General features: G+C 47.3%; 1 protein-coding gene across 1 annotated transcript in view; it reads right to left on the minus strand.

Moving 5' to 3' along the window:
• Positions 1–883: 883 nt before the first annotated feature.
• The window catches only part of Gfra2 (GDNF family receptor alpha 2), a 75,050-nt gene continuing 52,205 nt past the window's right edge, over positions 884–23,728 (minus strand). Inside the window, exons 6-10 of the mRNA XM_070016583.1 lie at positions 10,059–10,168; positions 9,192–9,332; positions 6,942–7,114; positions 3,136–3,189; positions 884–2,296 (exon numbers count right to left, since the gene is read on the minus strand). Coding sequence (XP_069872684.1) covers positions 2,174–2,296; positions 3,136–3,189; positions 6,942–7,114; positions 9,192–9,332; positions 10,059–10,168 — 601 coding nt within the window. The 3' untranslated portion in view covers positions 884–2,173. The remainder of the gene's footprint in view (positions 2,297–3,135; positions 3,190–6,941; positions 7,115–9,191; positions 9,333–10,058; positions 10,169–23,728) is intronic.

The raw sequence follows: 23,728 nt of genomic DNA on the forward strand, positions 1-23,728 counted from the left end.
ACACATCTATGCAAAGACATGAACAGACACATTCACATAGCTCAACACATGCACACATTGCCTCTAGCCACCCCATGGAGAGTCTATGCTGGGGGGCCCAGCACCTGAGTGAGGGCTGCATGGCACATGAGAAAAATGGGAGACAAGAGTGGAGAGACAAATAATGCTTGCTCCTTTGGTCTCCAAACCCCAAATGGTCACAGTTGTCTTCCTTCTGTGGTGCCTTTCTAATCACACGTCATGTAGACCTAGACCTCACAGGGCCACCCACTCCGCTCTGTATGTTAGATGAGCACGGCATCCCAGGCCAAGAACAAAACCATACCCAAGATGCCAGGCTGTCTCTCCCTCTACCCTTCCATACTCCAACTACCATCTGCACCTTCATTTTCTTCCAATCTCCAACCAACAGGCATATATCAGTCAGTACGTCTTCTACAGGAGGGAGCTACAATCATCACACACACACTGGGACATAGGAGCAAGACACATGTGCATGCACACATGTACACACACACACACACACACACACACACACACACACACACACACACACACAGTGTGCATATAGAAGCTCCAACAGAAGCTCCAGATAAGCACCCAACAAGTGTCGTGAACAAACCCAGCAAAGGCACATGAAGCTGCGTGTCAGTGGCTCACACCTGTAATCCTAGCTACTCATGAGGCTGAGATCTGAGGATTGCAGTTCAAAGTCAGCCCAAGCAGGAAAGTCCGTGAGACTACCAGAAAACCAGAAGTGGTGCTATGGCTCGAGTGGTAGAGCGCTGTCCTTAAGCTGAAGAGCTGAGGGACAGCGCCCAGGCCGAGTTCAAGCACCACGACCAACACACACACACAAACAAAAAAGAAAGGTACACGAGAGTGAGGCAGAAGGCAAGTCTCTTCCTAGTACGTTTATTCGAGCCTGGTTAAGCGTGACTGTGGATCAGTCCCTGGCCACAGCTGTCATCCCAACCGGTGCAGGGCTCATGGGAGTCCGTTTCCTTTGTTCCCATTATAGACAACATTATTAAAAAAAATAAACTTTACAATAATACATCTCCGCTCATCTGTAGGGTATTATTTCCATAGTTTTGTTTCTTAAAAAAAGGAAAGAGAAAAGCACAGGATATATGTATATGGATGTGTATATACACATACATTGAGAAAGGAGTTCCGTATGTACAGACAGACAGTTGACATTGTCTTGGAAATGAGGAAAGAGAAAGTGGAGATGAAGAAAGGAGAGGAGAGAGAACTGAGCTCTGCGAGATCAGAGAAGGTCGTTGCCACACATCCAACTGTGGTCTCCTCCACCCCTTCAACGGTCCCTTCTGCCCAAAGGGAGACCCGCCAAATGGACCCACAATAAACAAAAGAAAAGCCCACAGATCATCATTTCTCTTTGACTTCAAAATTCCTGCCATCAGGAAGAGAGACACACAGCATCCAAGGCTTGCATCCTCCCTGTAGGAATTCTCCCAGATGGGCTCCTCCTGGAGCTATCCCAGCCCCCATCACCCTACAGTCTGGTCCAGGGGCCCAGCCCAGGTGTGGGATTTCCCACACCAGACACAGACCCACCCAGACACCTGAGGGCAGAGGGGAGGATAAATTATCGTCTTTGAAGCCAAGAGGAAAGGCTGGCATGGCCTGGCTGGCCCTGCTTCCAAGGTGATCAATGCCCTCTGCTAGACCCCCAACAGGCCCTGAGAGTGGGCGGCTCCACGGCAGCTGCGGTTTTCCCGTACCCAGCCTACACTGGGCACGGTGCAAGTCCCACCCCAGCAGGGGGCTGGTCTGGGCCTCTGATATCAGAAGGGTCCAGAGAGAAAAAAGAACCAGACGACATGAAGGGAATTTCCACAGCCTTGTGCTCTCATCAGCACTGGGTGTCCCTGGCCAGGGGACCTCAGGGCTGCCTCTCAGGCTGCCCACCATCTTGTCTGTTTGGTTTAGAAAAACTTCTCCAGAGAAGAAAGCTGGGAGGAGACAGATTCAGAGACACGGTGGGGAAAAGAACCTTTTTTTTTTTTCCTTTTTTCTTTTTTCTTTTTTTTTTCTTTTTTTGCAAAGGGGGTTGTGTGGGGAGGTGTGGGTTTGTTTCCATGTTGTTAGGCGGGAGTTCTCGTCTGTGGAGAGTGTAGAAATCTTGTGCCGTGGTTCCCATGGCCTACAAGGCCAATGTCAGCATCAGGAGGAGGAGTGCAGTCAAGGCAGCCGATGGTCTGGCTCTGCTGGGGCCTGAGTTAGGTTTGACCACCTTTTTACTCCCCGGCATGATGTTTGTCGTGAGCTGAGTCCATGGCAGAAGGACAGACAGACAGAGAATAACAACAACAACAGGGGGGGAAAAAAGCTGTCAGCAGGGCTGGGTTCAGGCAAAGAAAAGGACAAGGAACCCATCTCTACCCTCACCACCTCTGATCGCCCAAAGATCTTTCCTCCTTTGCCTCCTGAGGGTAGTCAGGCTTCCAAAGTTCTGGGCAGGGCAAGAGCAAAGGTGATGCTCTTGGGTTTGGGGACTGTTTTGTTTTTCTGGCATTTGTCTCCATCACACAGGCTGCTCCTCCCTGAATCAGGGCTGAGGGTGTATCATCCAATGAGCAGGGAGATAATAGAAGATATTAAGGAGAGGAAGGAAGCCCCAAGGTCCTCAAACTCCTTGAGATGGGAATTGAAGAAGTCACATCCTCCTTCTATCGAATGTTGCTGGGGTCTCCTCCTACACATCTGAATACGATTGTCTCTCCTGAAGAATCTTATACTGCTTTTTCCTGTCACCTAACTTACCATGTTGGGCCTGTAAGTCACGCACACATTTCCTGTGCAGGGACTGTGTTTTTTTCCCATAGGGAGGGTAAAAAACATCACGTGTAAAAATCATACTAAAGCAGGTGCTCACTATGTCTGAGAGACTAAGGAAAGTGGAGGAGGGCCTCTGATCAGAGCAGCCACTTCTGTCCCGCATGAGACAACCACGGATTCTGGCTGCGGCCTCTACACACCCCCATGCCTACTGCAGAAGAGGGGGTGTCCACTCTGGAAGCTCAGCTGGCCCAACCTGTGCAATGAGATTCAAAGCCCCCTGTGGGCAAGTCTCCTGCACCCACCCCCTGATCTGCCCCTACTCACCTCTGTGAAGCACATGCTCAACTCTTTGGAGTTGTTGACCTTCAGCCCTTGCTCCTGTGGAGAGAAGGCATGTGTGAGGCTAGATCACCAGCCATTTGGGAGCCAGGCTTTGTTCCGGTGACTCAGGTAAGACCCTGCCAACCTCTGCTGGCACTGTTACACACACACAGAGTACGTGAGAGTCCCTTGCAGCATTGTACACCCCTGTCCCTTCTGAAACTCTCTGTGTGATTAGATTCTGGCCTCTCTGGGCTCATGGAGAACCAAGTTTTCAACTCTGCTCCTGAGTTTGCAGCATTCTGTAGTCACCATTCATCCACATAGCTGTCTACCACTCAGAGTTCTTCAGAGGCAAGAACCATGTCTTCTTTGCCTTGCACTGAACAGTGTTTGGCTCATAACAGCAACTCAATTAATGTTTTACTAGATGCATGCATGCAAGAATGAGTAAATAAATGAATGCCACGAATCAGAAACAGCTTCCGAATGCCAGCTCATTATTTGCCATCGCTTCTGGAAAGATATGCAGGAAAAGATCATGAGACCTCATTTGAGCTTAGGAGGCTGAGGGTGGAGGTGATTGATTAGTGATGTCTGCCACTGGCGCATGTTAGGTGGACATCTAGCAACTGCACCTGGCCATTTTCATCACAAACAGATGTACAGTACTCAAGCACTCTGTCAACAAGATGAGGAGTGAAAAAGAAAGGCTGCCTGGGTGATCATTCAGGATTCTCTGCCCTAGCATAACCATTTGGAGGCAGGACCATAGGGTATGCATTCAATTAACTCCCATGAGAACCAATAAGGACATGATGCTTCCATCCTAGATGCAAATGGTTAGCTCCCAAAGCATTTGTTGGGTAGCTCTGGCCATCAGAAACAACTGGGAAGCCCAAGAAATTATGTCTAACTCACAGATCTTAGCCAGAGGTATCAATAATCTCTTGGATACCATAGGCAATCTACCACCCAGGGCATCTGGTCAGCTAAACAAGGCCCAGCTGTCACCCAGAGACCTTGGCCAAGAGTAGAGTCCCTGCCAATAGCAGAGATGAGATTGTGCTGATTATTAAGATAGTAGGAATGGAACCAGGCCAGACCCAGGAGGACACTATTTACCAACACAGTACCAGTATCTCCCAGATGCCAAGATATGACCCAGGCAACCCACCAACTGCTTCTGTGTACTAAATTCTACTTCTCAGATGTGTCACTGCTCTAATCAGCTGTGGGAGACCACTGCAGGGAACAGAACATACCCACACCTCTGTGGAGGCCTTGCGATGGTCACTCTTTCTACCTGCCCTTTCCTGCCCCTTTGTCAGTCCTCAGTCACTCATATGTGGTATATCACTTTCTATTCTAGCTGTCAGGTTCCTTGGGGCCTATCCTCACCTCCATGGTGACTGCTAAGTACAAGTCTGTGTGGAATCATACAGGCAAATAGCACTATGGGATCTGAAGTCCTTACTCCACTCAAAGCCATTCTGTTTTTGTTCATTTTATAAATTGGAGCTGTGCATGAAATTATTTTTTACTAATCTGCTTTTAAAAAGTAAGATTTCAGGGCTGGGAATGTGGCTTAGTGGCAGAGTGCTTGCCTAGCATACATGAAGCTCTGGTTTCGATTCCTCATGACCACATAAACAGAAAAAGCCAGAAATAGTACTGTGGCTCCAAGTGGTAGAGTACTATCCTTGAACAAAAAGAAGCTCAGGGACAGTACCCTGTGCTCAAGCCCCAGGACTGGCAAACAACAACAACAACAGTAATAATAATAAAACAAATCCAACTGACCTCTGAGGTGGGGCAGAACAACACCTAGGATTGTGGATGCCAGTTCCTAGGCAACCCTGAACCCCTCAAAGACCTAGACGTGGCTGGCGCAGTGGAGTTCTACCCCGGGGTGTGCCTACCCAGAGAATCTGGCCAATGCCCACAGCCCTGAGTCTCTTTTCCCAGCTCAGCTAACGTGTGTGAAAATCCTATCTGAATACTGATGCTATCAGAGGACCTGACCCAGGCCTGGATTTCTTCCCCAGAGTGAACAGGAACCCAACAGGCTCCTCTCAATGCAGGAGAAAAGAAAGATGTGTGCAAACATTACATGGAACACACAAGAGGAAGAGTTTTGAACCTGAGAACACTGGCACCAGCAGGCCCCAGGGCTGAGCAGCCTCGCTGCTGGAATGTACTAGCCATCCTCACTCTGCCTGGAAGAGTGTCCCACAAGTGCTGCAGATTTGGTTATAGATTCTGGCTGCACAGACCCAGCCCAAACCTCCATTTTCTAGACCACAGAGTCCTGTATCTTTTGGTGTCCAAAAAACAGCTCCTTGGGTCAAGGTAACCCTTAAATAGAACAAGAAGCTTAGGGTCTTAAGAGACCAGAGCCCTGGGCCCAATTCTGCTAATGGCCCAGAACACATCTATTGAGCCTGCTCCCTGAGATGCTGCACATGGCCCAGCAAAGTACTCGCCTTCCTAAGCATTCCCTGTTCATTGCAAAAAGCACAAATCTGCACCAGGGATAGATAGCTCCACACCCCAATCAGTGCCTCTGTGCAGCTGGCTGTTAATAAGATGCCACCCAGGTGAGCCAGCAGCCAAGGGCCTGAAAGTGGTACCTGAGCTCAGAGCAGCTTCCTGCTCCCTCCCTGGACTCCTCCGGCCTTTGCAAGCAGATAATGGCCCAGAAGAAAAGGCTTGGGAAACCACCCCCCACCCCGACTTCTAGAAAACACAGGGCAAGCCCGGCGCTGGTGGCTCATGCCTGTCATTCTAGCTACTCAGGAAACTAAGATCTGAGGATCACCATTCAAAGCCAGCCCAGGCAGGAAAGACTGTTAGACCTTTATCTCCAATAAACCACTAGAAAACCAGAAGCGGTGCTGTGGCTCAAGCGGTAGAGCACTCACTTTGAGCTGAAGAGCTGAGGGACAGCACCCAAACCCAGTGTTCAAGCCCCACGACCAACAAAAGAAAACAAAACAAAACACAGGGCAGACAGGGAAAGTGTGGTGAACCTCCCACAACAGCCACTCTAAGGCCCCTTTGTGACATCATCTAATGGCAAAATCTTTCCTGCACCTGTGTAGAGCAGTCCATATCTGATGCTTATTTCACCATCTGACCCTCAACAAGATAATAAGTACCATAAAACCAAGAACCTCAGTCACCAATGTACTCTTCACATCTCACATACGACCTGGCACTGGGTTTCTAACCCACAGTGGATGAATAGATGAGTGGGCAGATGACAGAAGGGAGAGAAACAGGGAAGGAAGGAGAAGGGAGGGAGGGCAAGAGAGAGAAAGGAAAAGTAAGAGGGAAGGGCGGAAGTAAGAAATGAACATTAGTAACATTAGAACTAAACAGAGGACTGAAATTATATTCCCCACCATCAGCTCTGTGATATTGGGTGTGTCAAGCAAGCCCCCTAGGTCAGTTTCTGGCCCATGAAAGTGCATTATGTGAGAGTTCAATTTGATGGTCAAGAATCTATTGACATGCATCCTGCTAGTTGGTAGATAGCTGAGAAATGACAATCACTACACTTCTCTCATGCCCCACTCCAAGTATCTAGAACATCATTGCAGGGTAACAGGTATTCATACTCGGAAGATGGATGCCTAAATGGATGAACAGGTTAGAAGCAACCTCCACGAGCTCCTCCCTGCCTCTTGAGATCCTTAGCTAACAGAAGGACCAACAGTACTCCCTCTGGAGTCCTGGTTTATGGTTCTTCACACCGTTTCATGGTACCTTTCCACGTCTCACGCTTCAGAACCCCAAGCCCTCACCTGGACAGATGTGCAAGTGGTGATGACACTGGTCCCCAGGCTGGTGCTGTCACTGAGGTCATCTGGCAAAGAAGGAGTCTTCTCCACCCGAGGGGTCTGGGTGGCTTGTGATGAGGGGCTTTTGGGGGACACATTCACATCTGTGCCATTGCCAAAGGCCTGGATGGCATTCCCTGGGTGGAAGAGGACAGATAAATGCAGAAAAATCAGGACCCACATCCATCACTGCTGCCCAGCTCCCACCATGACCACTGCTGTCCTTGGATAAGTCTAGTAGATGATGAGGCCAAGGCAATGCACATAGTGAAGACTGTAGCAGAGGAAAGGAAGTAAAGAAGAAGTGGCAATCATCGGAGTCTAGAGAGAGGGGGTAGCAAGAGTGGCAAGAGCATCTTCTCAACAATCTATGCCACAAACCCCTCCTGTGAACCTCCCTAGCCATAGGATCTTCTTCCTCCTCTACCATCTCAGATTCCAACCAGTCCTCCTCCCTCTCCACACCCTATGCTTCCCCACGGCAGCCTCCCCATCCACGCTATCAATGAGGATAACTAACGGGACATCTTAGACAAAGCTCTATCCCTAATACTCACCCCTACACCCAACTGTCTAGAAAAATGTGTACCCCAGGTCCTCAATGCACTTTGAAGTCCTCATGTCCACACCTGAGTTGGGCATCTCTTCCTGCCATTGTCAGTGCTTCTCTCCCCCTTGTCACCACAGTCTTGAAGAAGCCATCTCTATTTGCCTGAAACCTATGGGTTCACCCTAGACACTCACTGGCAGTCACCTGGGCCCACAACTGAAAGACCTCCTCAGCCCATCTCCTGTCACCACCACCTCCCCTCCTGTTCCGGGTACCAGTCATGACGTCCTCTCCTGTGGACACCTACAACAGCCTTCCTATGGGTCCCTCCACATTGGGACAACCATCACTCATACCTTGAATCCCAATAACCCCCATAAGGAGGTCTACCTATCCAGACAACTGTCACTCGGTCATCTAAGAGGCTATGGTGGCAAGGCTCAGTGCTGGGCAGGCTCCCCACAACTACTGTTTCCTGAAATGGGTAGATCAATACGTGCACCCTGCCTCTTCAAATGACTGAGGGCCTCCTGGTTATCAAGGGCCTCACAGAAGCCTCAGGGCCTCCTCACTCCTGTTGACTTGGGCACCCTTACCCGGAGCTCTAAAGAACCCTGCACAATTAAGGAGAAAGACAAAGGTAAGAATCTGGTGAAGCAGGTAAATCTGTCTGAAGTGCTTTGTGTATGTGTGGGGGGAAAAAAATCACAGTGATAGGTGGGTACCAGTGGTTCCCGCCTATAATCCTAGCTACTCAGAAGGCTGAGATCTGAGGATCATGGGTCAAAGCCAACCTGGGCAGGAAAATCCCTGAGAATCTTATCTCCAATGAACCACCAGAAAACTAGAAATGATGTCGTGGCTCAAAGTGGCAGAGTGCTAGCCTTGAGCACAAAGAGCTCAGGGACAGTGCCCAGGCCCTGAGCTCAAGCCACATAACCAACAACGACAACAATGATAAAAATCACAGTGATACTCTCATACTACGAATGCCTGCTAATTCAAAATTAAAATGGTTTTTTTAACGGAAGAAAAGAACTCCACCCTAGGGACTGTTCATTTTGTACTGGGATCACAGACAGCTTCTGTTTATCTCTATCCAGCTTTACATTCAATGATAAACACTAAAATCTGTATCCGAACTCCCAGGGACATATAGAAAGGAAAGGAAAAAGATAGATGGACAAACAAGATGGAAAAAAAAGAAAGGAGGGAAGAGGTGTTGGGGTAGCATGCTCAGCAGGAGGAGTCCAAGACCCAAGATGGAGGGAGAGCAAGCTGTGGGCTCCCGCTCTCTGCAACTATTCGATTAGGATGACTAGAAGAGAAAGTCACCCATTCCCAGGTAAAACTCTCTAAGGGAAGAAAGGACAGATACCTGAGAGCCTTGTGAGACAGCTCAGTCTCTCAGGGAACCTGGCTGGAGCAGTCAGATCAGCAGATTAGAGGCCCTTAGCCTTGATTTGACATGGACTTGAGTGTTCTGGTGCAAATCTCCACAAGTACAAATCCCAGAGTCCCATGGTATAGATGCCCATGCATATTGCCAGCCCTCCCAATGGTAAAAGGATGAATGGTCAGCTGCAGGCTCCCTCCCATGCAGTAGGGTTGGGGTGGGACATGAGGGGCCCCTGGGGAGAGGGAGAGAGCATGCCCAGACTTACGGAGGCACGGATTCTCAGTGAAATCCCTTAGGAACTTCTCACACTCCTCCTCCATGTTTCCGCTGCCCCGACAACTGCACCAAGGGGACACCACGATGCTGGTGGGGCTCGAGTCCACATAGTTGGGAGTCATATCAAACCCTACGCATGAAGGAAGAGCAGGAAAGAAGAAGAGCTGTAGGGGCTTCCCTTTGACCCCCAGGTGGATGTCTGCCCTGCCAGATGCACCTGCACCCCCACTTCCAATGCTAATTCTGAGCATCCTAGGGAGCACATGATCAGCTAGGATAGAGGGACAGAGGGGCCAAAAATACAGACAACATGGAGCCCCTTGCCACCAGAAAGGACCCCAGGAGCTCTGCCCCAGTCTGCAGGCCTCTGCATTCTCCTTCTCTACCATGAAAAGAGAATGTCTTCTAAAAACCAAAGCAACGAAGGCTCACGGATCAGATCCTGATGTCAACATTGACTAGTCAGATGAGCCTGGTCAAGGCATTCATTTTCTGTAAGTCTCAGTTTCTTTATCTGTTCAATGGAGATCCTAACACATCCCTCGTGGTTGTTGCTGGCTAGAATCCAGTAAGACAGTCCATGGAAACGCAGTATCTAGAAGGTCATTTCTTACTTCTAAAGTCTGGTAAGGCCCCTGGGGCCATCCTCTCCCCATTAATTAATAGCTAAGCTCCTTCCTCCATAAAGAACTGGTCGCCCCCGCTTGCTCCTCGAAGTTCTATCTGAATTCACCACAGAGAAGGCCAAGAGCAGGCTATCTCCACTACCAGCCCTGAGCTGAGCTGCAGCCCCCAAGCCCATAGGGTGAGGCAGCAAGAAGTCACTGTGAGCTCCAACAACACGAGGAGAACTTACCGATCATGCCAGCATAGGATCCCAGACATGCCTGGTAGTTGTCCTCAGGGCAGCCGGTCAGTGTTCGGTAGGAGGCTCGACAGTTGGCATGGAAGTCTGCCAGTCGGGACCTGGTGTCAGGGAAAGACCCGAAGAAGGAAACAGGAGTTGAGCTTAGTGGCCTGATTACCTCCTCTGCCCCACCTGTGTGCAGGGCAGAGCTGCTCAGCGGCCTCTCCCAACTAAAGGAAGTCAGGAAGAGGGAAAAATGGGGGAACCTAAGGCTTGGAGACTTCAAGCTGTGAGCAATTTGAGGACAGACTTCCTGGAGAGGCAGGGGCACAGTGTAGCTTAGGGGAAGTACAGAGTCAGTCTGGCAAAGAGGGCTCAAAAATGAGCCACAGGCGTGAGCTCCAAACTGCTCTTGTCATCCAGAGAACTCAAAAGCTCCAGGCAGGGCCCTGGGACCAGGGCCAGAGAGCCAGGCTCTCACTGTTGGCCACACTCAGGGATAACCAAATCCTGCCACGTATCATTGTTCCTCGGGTAAAAGGGGTCCACTAATAACTGCATAGCCACGCCTTACGCTCTGTCTGAGGCTGGAAAGAGTTGGTACCCAGGAGGGTGGAAGGAAACTGTCTTTAGGGTAAGACCGTTCAACCAGCATTCCTGCCTGGGCTCTTCTGCATCACCTCAAGCAAAGTCCATCCTGTTGCCCCTTCCAGAGTTCCCCAACCCCTCCAGGAAGCCCCAGCCTTTTCTCCCTCTGATACTGCAGCATGCCAGCACCCACTCTTCTCTATGGCCACCTGACACCACATTGTGACCACTTGTACATAGCATTGTGCCACTTTCCGCCATGAGCTACCGAAAGGCACATGCTGTCAGACTGGGTATGTCCCCAGCCTCCAGCCTCAGAGTTGGGCATGGAGGGTTACACAGAGTACCAGGTATCTAACAAATGTGGTGACCATCCCAGGAATCATCAGCTCCTACAGGTGGATGTCTTTGGCCGTGTGGCCTCAAGTATCACAGTAGTTGAGTCATAGTAGCTCCAAGAACTGGTGATGAGGCTTCACTCACTGGCATCTTCCCAGTGATGAACACAAAATGGAACTACAATAGCCATATACACAGTCCCTAGTGACTCCACTAAATGAACCAGCTGCTAGGAGAGCCAGAATCCCCTCACCCGCATCCTTGGCATACATTAAAGGACTGCACATAGCCATCCAAAGATTCAGCTCTCCTAGCCCTCCCCCTTGTACTGTGTCCCATTTGAGAAAGGAGTAGATAGAGGTAAAAGGAGATGAGAGGTTCAGGGATATATGCTGAAAGCAGAGAGCACAGGCTTGTCGTGAAGGTACTCAGAGCCTGCTGAGTAGACCCTAACCTCGCCACTCAGGCCCTAGGCTATTAGAAGAAGGTAGCTGAAGTGCCCCACTTGAGATTCACTCCATGGTGGGCTGTGATTTACAGAGAAAAGGCCCTCTAGAAAGATCTGACCCCATAAAAGGGTATACATCCCAGACCCCTGGAGCCAGTGAAGATCATTAACATCAACCTAAAAGTCAGGAATGGGAATTCTCTGTTCAACAGTGCCCTAGCTCAGTGGGCAACCATGAGCAACTGCCTTGCTTCTCAGGGACTCAGTTTCCTTACTGATCAAATAAATAAAAAGTGCTTGTAGGCTTACAGTTTATAGGATATACAGTACATTCACTGTTTAACATGATGAAAAGGTTCTGGAGATGGATGGGGGAGGTTGTACAACACTGTAAATGTACTTAGTGCCCCTGAGTTGTAGATTTCAAAATGGTTAGAATGCTGAATTGATGTTATTTTGCCATGATGATTTTTTAAATGGGGCCTTAACATCCATCTTTTATCATTTAATCCTCACAAAAACCCTGTGAAGTCTGACAAGCAGCTATTATTATCCCAATTGACAGACAACAAAGCTGAGCCTCAGAGAAATGAAATTAGCCTAAGATCACAGAGCTACTGAGCAGTGGAGTCAGGACTCCAATCCAAATCTCCAAGAGCAGGCAGATGCCCTTTCAGACAGGCTCCGCTGCTCCTAGAAGGGAAGGGGTCCTTCCATCCTGGCTCCTCCCAGAGGCCTCCTTCTGTGCCTCTGGGAAAGCAATGTCATCCTCCACAGTCTCTCTCCTATTACCAACAGGAAACGTAGCATCTCCAGTCTCACCCTCACCAATTGTAGGATAAGATTTGGCCTTGAACTTCAAAACCAGTATCTGCCCCTCTCTGTTACCCAGCAACTGAGGGGAGACCAAGAGACAGGAGAAGGAGGGATCATCTCTGTCTTTGTCCTGAACCTCCAGAGACCTGAGGAGTGGGCTGAATGAGACAGAGACTCTCAATGGGATTTGGAAAGCAACAAAAGAGAAGAAAACCCGATGTGGGTTGAGTTGTGTCCTGGCCAAAAATAGGCTGAAGTCCTAAGAACATCTGTGAATGTTCCCTTGCTTAGAAATAGGGATTGAAGCTATAACCAAGTTAAGATCAGGTCACAGCAAATTCAAGTGAGCCCTAAATCCAATGATGCACATTCTTAGAGAAAGAGAAGAGACAGACACACAAAGCAAAGACTAGGACACGACAGAGACTAGAGTCAATGGGTCTCCAAGCCAAGGATTGCCAGCACCACCAGAAGATTGTTCTTTGAACTCTCAGAGAGAACATGGCCTGCTGGCACCTTGACTTCAAAGTCTTAGCCTCCAGAACTATGAGAGGATGCTTTTCTACAGGAAGGGTTTAAATTCAGGGCCTTATGCTTGCTGTACAAGCCCTCTAACATTTCAGCCACAATGTCAGCTCTTTGGGGCACTAGTTATTTTTTTTCAGCTGGGTTACTCATTTTTTGCTCAGGCTGGCCTTGAACTTCAATCCTTCTGTCTACGGTTCCTTCGTAACTGGGATGCAAATGTTCCAATTATACCTGCCTTGTTGATTGAGGTATATGGTCTCAACAGCCTGGCCTCCAAACACAATCCTCCCCATCTCCACCTTCTAAGTAGCTAGAATACATTTGTTTTTAAGTATCATCTTCTGGTGTTTTGTTATAGCAGCCTAGGAAACACTACAACCCTTTCGAATACTTCTTCATTTGCTTTGTTCGAATCCCTGTCCAGAGAGCTAAAAGGATCAAGTCAGGCACCATCACTGAGTGGGACCACATACAACAGAGAAAATAAAGCCAAAACTTAGATCCTATAGAGCAGGAGCAGGGCAGCTGCAGCACAGGCGAAGTCTCTAGTTACCATCTTTAGGTCAAAAATGTATCTAAACAGCATTTGGCTGAAACACAGAAGCCCATTCCAAAGCCTGTAGTCCTGCACAGGGTCAGCCTGCCATTTCCTGCCTCCCCAAAGCCACCTCCAGTCCCTCCTCCAGAAAGCTCTCTTCACCTAGCCACCTAGAAGAGTAGCAAGGGCCTTGGAAGCCAGGTAATGGCACAGAATCCCTCAAGCAGACCCCAGAGTGAACAAGAGGGCAAACACAATCTCACTCCTCTGTGGCTATGGCCTACTTCACTCAGAGCATGGTCAGTCCAGGGCTCAGAGAGGAATCTGGACAGAGTAAAGGGAGGAAAGGATATGGGCTTGGACCAGCAGACAGCAGGGGGAAAGGAAAAGAAGCAGTTAGGCCTTCTGTTGCCCACTTCTCCGTTCTCAGCACTAAGGCAGTCTTGGCAAGCAAAAGTGACAAATGGAGCCATTTAAGAGGTTACCATGTCCAAGTCTCCAGGAGGCCTTTGATTGCTCAAGTTTCTCACAGCCTCTTAGTGCACAATAAATCCACGGTAGTAAGCTCCCTCTGTCAGAGTGGGAGACCAAGTGGTGTCAATTTCCTTCAGTCGCTTGATACACTCCAACTCCAACCACGATGAGGACTGGCTGCCGGAGCACGCTAGCCCATTCCTGGTAGGCAACACTCTCCAAGGCAAATGTTACCCTTTCATAATACATGACAAGCCAGCTGGTGATGTCTGCCTCATCTCTAGGCCAAATGTCACTTCTTCTCCTGTTCACCAGGAGGGCACTGATCTCTTAACTCCATTCCTGTTGCCAAGAACAGACCTTCCCTGGATCAGACCATTGCTTCGACAGATTTCTGCCTTTATGAAAGGCCCCGGAAAAGAGATGGCATAAAGGAGCTACAGAGAAAGAGACAAATTGACAAGTAGTGAGAGAAGGCAGAAAGCCAGCAAGAAAACCAAAATGCACACAAGCCAAGTGCATCTCTGCTGTGATGAAGAGAAGACAGCCAACTGAGTGGAGGGCAGCAGGTGGATTGTCCGAAAAACACAAAAAAACCTCTTTGGGTCGGCTTCATTAGCAGCTGCAGCCTATTCAATCACAGGGAAACAGCAGGAGAGACACTTGCCCCCTAATTTGATGAAAAAGTTGCCTATTAAATGCAGAATATCCAGTTCATTTGCATTTCAGATAAATCATTTTCTTCCTCCCTTTTTTTTTTTTAAGTATATACCTCAGACATACTCATTCCAGTTTTCTGGTTCTGGGCTTCAACTTAACTAGCTAGACTAGTTAGATCCCACACCCTATTTGACAAGCACAGATGTCCACCAAGAAGGGAGCAAAGCAGGGCTGGATGTGCAGAGATCAGCCTGCACATGCAGCAATCGCCCGGATTTGAAGAGACTTCTCAAAGCAGTTCTCAAAGTGTGATGAACAAACCAACCGCATCGGTATCAACTGGGAACAACCTGTTAGAAATGCAAATTCTCTAGGCTCCAACCCAAAGATACACAACTTGAAATTGTAGCCGCAGGGCCAGCAATCCTCTGAAGCAAGTCCCCCCAGATGATGTAGAAGAGAGCTCCAGACTGGGGGGGAGCCATCTGCACGTTTCAAAGCTTGACTGGTAGGTACTTTTCAGAAAGGTACCAAGGAGGTTGTGGTTACATCAAAAGACTACACATTAGTGTCATACACACACACACACACACACACACACACACATATACACACACCCTACTGACCCCACAGAGACACACCCTACTCCATGTTAGGCTTTGGTCTGAGCCAAGCAAAGGAATAATAACATCTATTATCAGTGAAGCCCTCCCCTGACCAGGCGGTAAACACTGTCCAAGAGTGTCCCCAAATCTGTCTGTCCTAGAATTACTCCCACAGAATTCCCAGAATATTCTAATGGGGGGGAGGGGGAAGAGGCCACACGGGGTCTGAAGTTCTAATCACCTTCCCAGAGTTCCCACGTAATGGACTGGCCCTGCTACATGGTTGCCAAGGAAAGCAAAGGGTTGCTCTCGGTCCTAGCAGTGAGTTTAGAGGAGGAAAGGGACCCAACATTTATGGAGGACCTACTCTGTGTATGATGCTGTCATCTCATTTACTTCTTCTAAACAATCTCACAAATCAGACACATTTCACAGTAAGGACATGGTAGCTCAGAAAGGCTAGATGGCCCAGCTGCCCTAAAAGTAGCACATGCTGGTCAAATGCTTGTCCAAAAGAATGGAGTAGACCAGTACTCTCTCTACAGAAAAAAAATGATTGGGGCACTTGAATGTTTCATGGAGGGGAAAGGGGGCTTGAAGACATGTCAATTACCTGTGAAAGACTGCATGCATGGGAAGGCAAAGGAAATGGTTTTAATAGACTGAAGAACCTCTGGACTGGATTTCTAAAGTCTTTCTGAGTGGTAGAAGGCTCGGTTAAATGGGTTCAACGTGATGCAACACTGAGGGAGTGGAACATAGATTGTACCTACATGCTTCCTTTCTGACACAACCTCATCCTCCCTCCTGATCTTCCCAGCCTCCTCCTGCTTTCATGCCCACTGCTACCATGGGTAGATTGAAACCAGGGAGCAACCTGGCTCTCCCTCATGTTTATTGCATTGGAGACTTATTATTTCTACTCAGAATGGTAGCTCCCCTGGAGCGTGAGCTGGGGGAAAAAAGAACTTCATCCTAAAAGACTACACATCATCTTCTAGGCCCAGATGCACAAATGACCCAAGCTGGACCAATGCCTGGAACCCCTTTCTCCTGGTCACCATGATCTAGAAATAAGGAAGTAACACAAGCATGATCCTTGCCTCGAGTCTTCTAACGTGATAAATCAGAGAATGCACTCTTCTAGTTGTGAGACACCTAGTCTGAGCACAAATATATCAGGACTATAGTTCGGCCCTGGAGGTCTCAATAAGAACACACACACAGCAACCTGCAGAAAGAAAGAAAACAAGGAGAGAGGGAGAGAGAGTCCTCTTTGTACTTGAATAACTCTCTTGCCCTTTCTTTATTTGATTATGTAAGCCAATCAATTATTTGATATCTTTCTTAACCTAGTTGAGTCTCTGTCATTTAAAAAAAAATTGACTACTACTAACTTCATTCCCTGAGATTACATGACCTTCTCTGTCCATGTTTGAAGTGATAAAAAAAAAAAAAGCACACTTAAAAAAAGAAGTTCATATCAGCTGGGAATATAATTTAGTGGTACATTTCTTGCCTAACATATAAAGGCTCTCTTTTCAATTCCTAGCACCAAAATAATAATAATAATAATAATAATAATGAATCATCATCATCATCATCATCATCATCACAGGCCAAACATCAAATCCACAGAGATCTTAGCAGAAAGCTAAGACAACACAAACAGTGCAACAAAAATAAGTTTGGAAACAAATGCTGAGCACATTCCCACAGCTCTGTGGAAGATACTCCATGTGGGGGGCTGGCTCTAGCTGAAGGGCGGGAGCAGCTCATAGGCTGTCAACATCGGAGAAAGTTGCATTGCTATCGAACATGACAAGGACACAGACTGTGTCAATATATGAAAATTTAAACATGAAATCATGTTAAGAGATTTAAAAGGAGCTGATAAAGTTTATGCCCCCTGGTTATAAACAAGGAAAAATGTGAAGCTGTGAGTGGAAGACACTAACAAGAAAAAGGTACTAACAGAAGACACCGTTCATTATGTTCTCCTTTAATAAAGTCGCTTGACGATTGTAATTAGGTCTTGAGGTTTTGCTGAAGCAGACTTCTGAAATCCTGTGTTATTATAAACAACGATTTCTCTGAAGCTCCAGTAGAGATGTTCTGGGGACATCAGCCAATTCAGCTGACTCTGTCTTCAAGCGAAGAGGTAGAAAAGAATAAGCCCTCAACTCCAAGGCTAGCTCCTCATTCTTGAGCAGCCCCAGTTCCTGAGAGTGGGCAGATGAAGATGGGCCTGATACTGCCCTGGAAACTGTCCTCCAACCCTTCTGGGCATGATTCCGATGTTCAGGCATTGCTCCAAGTGTGATATAGAGTTTGATCTCCAACCACAGGGGCCATGTTCAAAACCTGACTTCCTTCATAACCCCTCCACAGAAGCTCACCTAGGTGTGATGATGTCCAGTTTCTGTTGTGACTGTATACTGTGTTTGGCTCTGCTACTCACTAGCTGTATAGCCTTTAGCAGGTCATTAAATGAGGTCTCAAATTTTCTCAGGTACAAAATGGAAGTAATACAGTACTTACCCCACATGGGTCCTCATGAAGGCAGAAGGAGCTACCCAACTAGCAAAGTAGGCAGTGTCTAGACAGTGCCTGACACAGTGCCTGGCACAGTACATGCTCACGGTTGTCATGATCAATATTAGGGGCCCCACTAACCATGCCTTAGCATGAGAAACTCTGTGCCATGCCGTGTTCCTGTCCCTTCAAGAAAAAGGACTGAAATATCCCTGACTTATGAACAAGCACTTCTGTGGTAGTACTGCACCACACAAAGTACTTTCATGAACACCACACTGTATCACAGCAATGCCTGAACATCAGGATGATTATCCCTAGCCTAACAATCAGGAAAGTGAGGCACAGACAGTCTCACTAGTCAAATATCACAGTAACGAGGCCAGGGGACTCCAAGCCAATGAATGGGTTTTCCCTTCCAACATGATGTCCTCAGCCTCCCCACTTTTCCTAGACTACTACTCTCTGGACTTTTCCTAGGACTCTGAAGCCAAGGGATTGGGAAGGTTTGTTTCTTTTCTGAAACCATCCCAGCAAATGACTGGGTGCTTTCTCAATGCCTCATCCAGTGTGTAGCTCACACAGTACCTCATCTCTTCTCCAGGTGAAATATGAAGATATTCATGGCAAATAATAACCTGGAGGACACAGTGGTTAGAGCCACTGGACCTCAGCTGACCAAAAACAATCAATCAGACACAGCCTACTACCAAGAGGCCAATATTCCATTTCTCTCAGGGAGAGGATCAGGGGGCCTAGATGGGCGGAAGTCAACCTAAGCTCATTTCAGTCTCCCCACAGGACCCAGGGATCATAGCCAAGACCATTTCGTTCTTCAAGAGACAGACATTGAACATACTCATCATAGTCCAAAAACAGATCCTCTTTTGTCCACTTCTCCCTCATCCCTTCACCTATGTTCCAATCCTATTATTATCCGGTAAGAGGAGAAAAGAATTAAATGTATGCATCATTTGATTTTAATTGAAGGACTGTTCTATTTCATTGAACTGCTAAGTAAGCTGAACAAGAGATTGTGTTTACATAAGCAAACCCCAAGTCACTATAGACTTGCTGTCACATTAAGTCAATACTTATGAAGGCTCTCTATTTAATTATTCAGTAAGGATTGACTTATTATTGTGTTAAGAGTGTGGTTAGCCTTGAGCTAGGTAGCCAGCCAGCTGAAAGATTTCTTTCAACTTTCTCTGAATGCTGATATGTTTCTTGCTGGTGGTGTTGAAGTTAGGTGTTCTTTCTTCTTCCTCCTGCCTATGCCTGTCGACCTTGCTGCAGAGAAAATGCTCCAGGTCCACCACCCTTTGGGGACAAGGACAAAGGTGACTCTGTGTGGTTGACCTCACAAAGATCATGAGAGGCTGGTAATTTGTCCTACACATCTAACATCTGACATCTCATCAGGTTAGTTCCTCTGTTCTTTAAGGTGGCTGTTCCAGTCTTTAGTCTCCTCTTTTCTGAGTCCTAGGACCTCCTACTCAAAGCCCCACATCTTTACCCAGCCTCATTATTCTCAGCATCTCCCCTCCCTTCAACCTCTACAGACTATTCAGTCTTTGCAATCCACCTAAACCCTATTATTCCATGGCATATTGTTACAGAGGTACAAAGATTCAGGTTCTTACATCAAATCATGTATCTTGAAATATAACGTGAAGAGAAAATCTAGAAGTGGATGCTGTGCATCAACTGCAGGAGAGGCGAAACAACATAGTTAGTAAGGACCAAATCCCAGGCACAGAGTCACTGGGGTTCAAATCCCAGCTCTGGCAATCACAGAGTATATCTTTGGACAACTCAGCCTCTGATGACCCTGCATCCTCATCCATGGAAAGACACCATTAGATTCTAAGATGATTAAGGGTAGTTTCCATAGCATACCTGGGACTATGCCTGGTATGCTAGCCCTAGCTTTCATGAGAGGCCGTCTGTGTACCTGGACTGATCCCCTGAAGAACAACTCCCTGGGCTTCTCTGTCATCTGTCCCTGGACCTCTACCCACAATTGAGATGTTCTCTGTGATATTATCTCTCAACACCTCTTCCTCTTTCCCACCTCAAGCCCATATAGCAACAATGACAACGCATACCACCAGTGTTTCATGTATCTTGCTCCAGTGTTGTTCATCTTGCCAAAACAACCTTCCCCAACCACATCCTCATCAAGACCTCTTCTAGTCCCAGTCCTGTACTTTCTAAACCCAAGTCAGGTACCATCTCTTTAAAATAAAAAAAACCCAAAAGACTTTATCCCAGATCTAAGCAGGTATCACAAAATCCATTTATGTTCTCCTATCTTTTTCCTACTAAACTGAGTTCTTTTGGAAAACAAACATCTTATTCATGTTTGACTTATCAGTACCCAAAGAAAGGCCCAACATATAACAGGAATGCAGTAGTACCAGATGGCAGGGAAGAGGAAAGAAAGGATAGATAAATGGGTGAGTGGTTAGATGGGTGGGTGGGTGGGTGGGTAGATGGATAGATGGGATGGGTAAATGAGGATTACATCTGCTAGCACAGAGGACTTTCTCTACACAACAAGGGGCCACCCTTTGATGAATAAAGCCACAGGCAGAGTCCCCAAACTGTCATCACAGTGTATTATGTCATTGTTGTATTTACTTGGGAACAAAGATAACTTAGCCCCTCCACCACCACCCCCTCAAAAAAAAATCACCTCTGATAAGTCTTCTGCCTGCCTCAGATTCTGCCTGGTAGATATCTCCCATCCCTGGTAATTGCCAGTCACTAAAGGAGGCCCCAGTGGCCTGCAAAAATTAACATACATCCTTAAGCACCACTCTTAACATGAAAAAGTACTTTGGGGACCTACAGAGAAGAAGCCAATGTGTCCCTGTGGGAAAGACTGGTTAAAGTGTCCATTCTCCAACAAGCAGAGGGCAAAGTGAGACAATGATGGGGCAAAGGACTGAGGGGCCAAGGCACCTCCTGTTTACAACCCCTAAGCCCTGCGCAGAGCACCACACCTCACACTGCTTAGACTGGCTATGACTCACACTGAAGAGTACTCAGCAGATTAAATACAGCCACACATGCCTTACTACTTCTGAAAAATAGGATGTATTCTATGTCTGTTTATTATGTGTGTACTATATGTGTGTGTATGTATTTATTTCTCTTCATAGAAATAGAAAAAGAGAACATTGAAGTTCAGTTACCTCTTCATTCTCTGCTTCATCTGATGAAACATAGAAGATCCCAATGCAGCAGCCAGACAAAGGAGGACAGGTGTTGGCAGAGCACAAGATCAGTCTGCACTCGGCAGCCTGGACCTATCAAGATTGCTGAGAGGACCGGGTGTCATTGGGATGCTTCTCTGAGAAAGCACCGGAGACCTTGGGCCTTCCGCCCCTCCTCACTTCCTCCATTCCAAGACTTGAAGGTAGATAAATATTTTTCTTATCAGGCAAATATCTGGGCAGCTATGCCACCACTAGGAGCCTTTCTCATTATATAGACTAATGAGAACACTGTGCTTCTCAGGAGCAATTTATCAAGGCAACATCCATTATAAATGACATTTTTCCTGAACTAACAAAGGATGTGAGGCTAGGGAGACTGGTTAAAAGGAAATGTTTAGCTGATTCCAGAAACCATTCAGAAATTAATTACCCACCCCCTTGTTGGCCAGTGCTTTTTCTCCCTTGGTGCTCTTCCTCCCACTTAAGACCCCCTGCCCACCTTCCACCCACCTCCGAGCCCCTGAGCCAGGAGCCTGGGAAGGCAAGCGGGCCTGAGAGCAAACCCGCTCCTAGAAATGTGCTGCCTCTAGGGAGGGAAAAGTCTTAGGTGGTGGCAGCACTGGAGCATGGAAGACCAGATTATTTGTGGTACCAACTTGCTGATGCAAGATGAAAAATACAGCGAACTGCAGCTGCTGAACTCAGCTTATTTTCTTTTTCTCCCTTCTTCCCCTTCACTGAGGTTAGTGTTTTACCAAAAAAATAAAGTATTTGAAAGAATAAAATCTATAAACTGGGGGGTTCTGACCTGTCAGCATAAGGTCAGGCAAATGCAACATCCAGAGAGGAGAGAGCCTGAAGCCTTCATCTCACCTGTACGCAGGAAGCTCTGTCATACATGTCCCATGTGCACACCCTGGGAGACCTGCCACCCCAACAGACATACACATACACAAGCTACACCCTGGGAGACCCTGCCACCCCAACAGACATACACATACACAAGCTACATCTCTTTCAGGTTAAAATTCTTCATCCCCCTAACTGGATACCAAAAGGGTGGTCCAGGAACCAGACTCTCCACCATGGGGTGTGCACGCAGCTCTGACTATAGGCAGCTACAGGCCTCCCCATGCAGAGTGAGCTGAATTTACCAAAAAGACACAGAAAACCACTGAGACCAGAAAAGCAGCTGATCATTAGGTCCCACCGTCTTAAGACTTTTAGCATCCAGAAAGCTCTGATACAGTGAAACTGACCACTGGTGCTTATGAGGACAACCAAGGAGAAGGTAGAAGTGTTGGAAACAAAGAGTAGATTCCATTGGTCATTGTTGTAGCATGGAGTGAATTCTGATATGAGTTCTATGTGGGTCTGCAGCAGTGGGGAAGGCAGACCAGTTGTATGGCTGATAGGAGGGCTATTCTTCCAATATTGGTTAATATATTCCTAAATTGATACATATCTTTGTAGAAGTATATCTTCATACAATAAGTTGATTTAAAAAATACTGTTAGAAGGCTTAACTAGAACCTTTTTCAACTAGTAGGCAAACTGACAATAGCAATTCAACATCAGAGGATCTGCAAGGAATCAATCTGGTGTTGAACTGAAGAACCCTGTCAGAGGTAAATCCATGTACATAGAACAGAACAGAAAGGAAATCAAGAACAGTCTTATTCCAGAGACATTCAAGATTTGAGTGAGTTTGCATTGCTCAGTCTCTTTAGGTTACACTCCCTCATTGACTGCCTTCCAAGACTAAAATTCAAGTGAACACACACTGGCATCCTAACAGAGAGTTCATCCTCATGGGAGCCCTCTAGGACACATCTGATGCCTTCACTAGGCTTCACTGGCCACTGCAATGAAGGGATGACCCAGGCATGATCACAGGATGCTGACGTTTCCATCCTAGAACTAGTTCTCACTCTTGTGCCTTAGAACTTGTCGATATCCATCCCTCCCTACTGATCCTCTTCTGAAAGGGAGAGGTAGGTGGCAACATAGAAGAAAGTCTGCCCCTCAAGCACCCACTCCCCAAGCACCGCCAGACTTTCTGAAGAGGTCAAAGATCCCGAGTAATACATCGAAGAAGATACCAGAGCTCCTCCCAAAACTGAAACCTTGCACCAAGAATAAAATCTGAAGATCAGTTTCTACCAGAAACCAACATCCTGCTGTGTTCAACGGCAAGGGAGTGACGGGGCCAAGTGGCTTCAGAGAGGTACGAGCCCTTCACTGAGGCCCAGTGCCCACTGCCAGGGAGGGGGGAATAACCAGAATGCTGAGCCAGCCCCAACATGCACAGCAAAACCTGTACTTTACAAACTGGTGTTTGTATGCTATTTGTGTTTTCTATAATTATTTCCTTTTAGTCCTGCTTTTGCATTTTACTGAGAGACCTACAAAACTAATAATAAATAATCATAGCTAACAATTTTGAGTGTTTACTATGTGTCTGCTAAGCACACCTAAAAGCACGAACGCATTTAATCCTCCAGAACACCCTGAAACAGACAGGTAACGCAAAACTCCCCACTTTACAAAAAAGGAAGCCAAGACTTAAGAGACGCTAAATGCCTTGTGGCACAGCTCGGAAGTGCTGGGGCTGGATTTGAACAGTGGATCGAGGCCAAGGCTTATAGTGCTCTCAAAAGGTTTAAGTAGGCTTAAACCTGTTACACATTTACCTGTGTGTCAAGCATTGCCCAATGGAGGCAGAATTCAAGAGGGAAACACCAAGAGGGAAGGAGTGATGATCACAAGAGTAGAGCCCCAGGGCTGCCTGACTTTGAATGCTGCTGGGGCTCTCCCCTTGAGAATACATGTAGGCTCCATCACATGGGTGCTGAGCCTTTGTAGCCATGAGGAAAGCTGAGTGACCTACCTTCAGTTAAGTCTCATCCCTCAAAACTGTGTGC

This window comes from Dipodomys merriami, unplaced genomic scaffold (genome assembly GCF_024711535.1).
Source record: "Dipodomys merriami isolate MVZ:Mamm:240054 unplaced genomic scaffold, mDipMer1.0.p SCAF_12, whole genome shotgun sequence".
NCBI lineage: Eukaryota > Metazoa > Chordata > Mammalia > Rodentia > Heteromyidae > Dipodomys > Dipodomys merriami.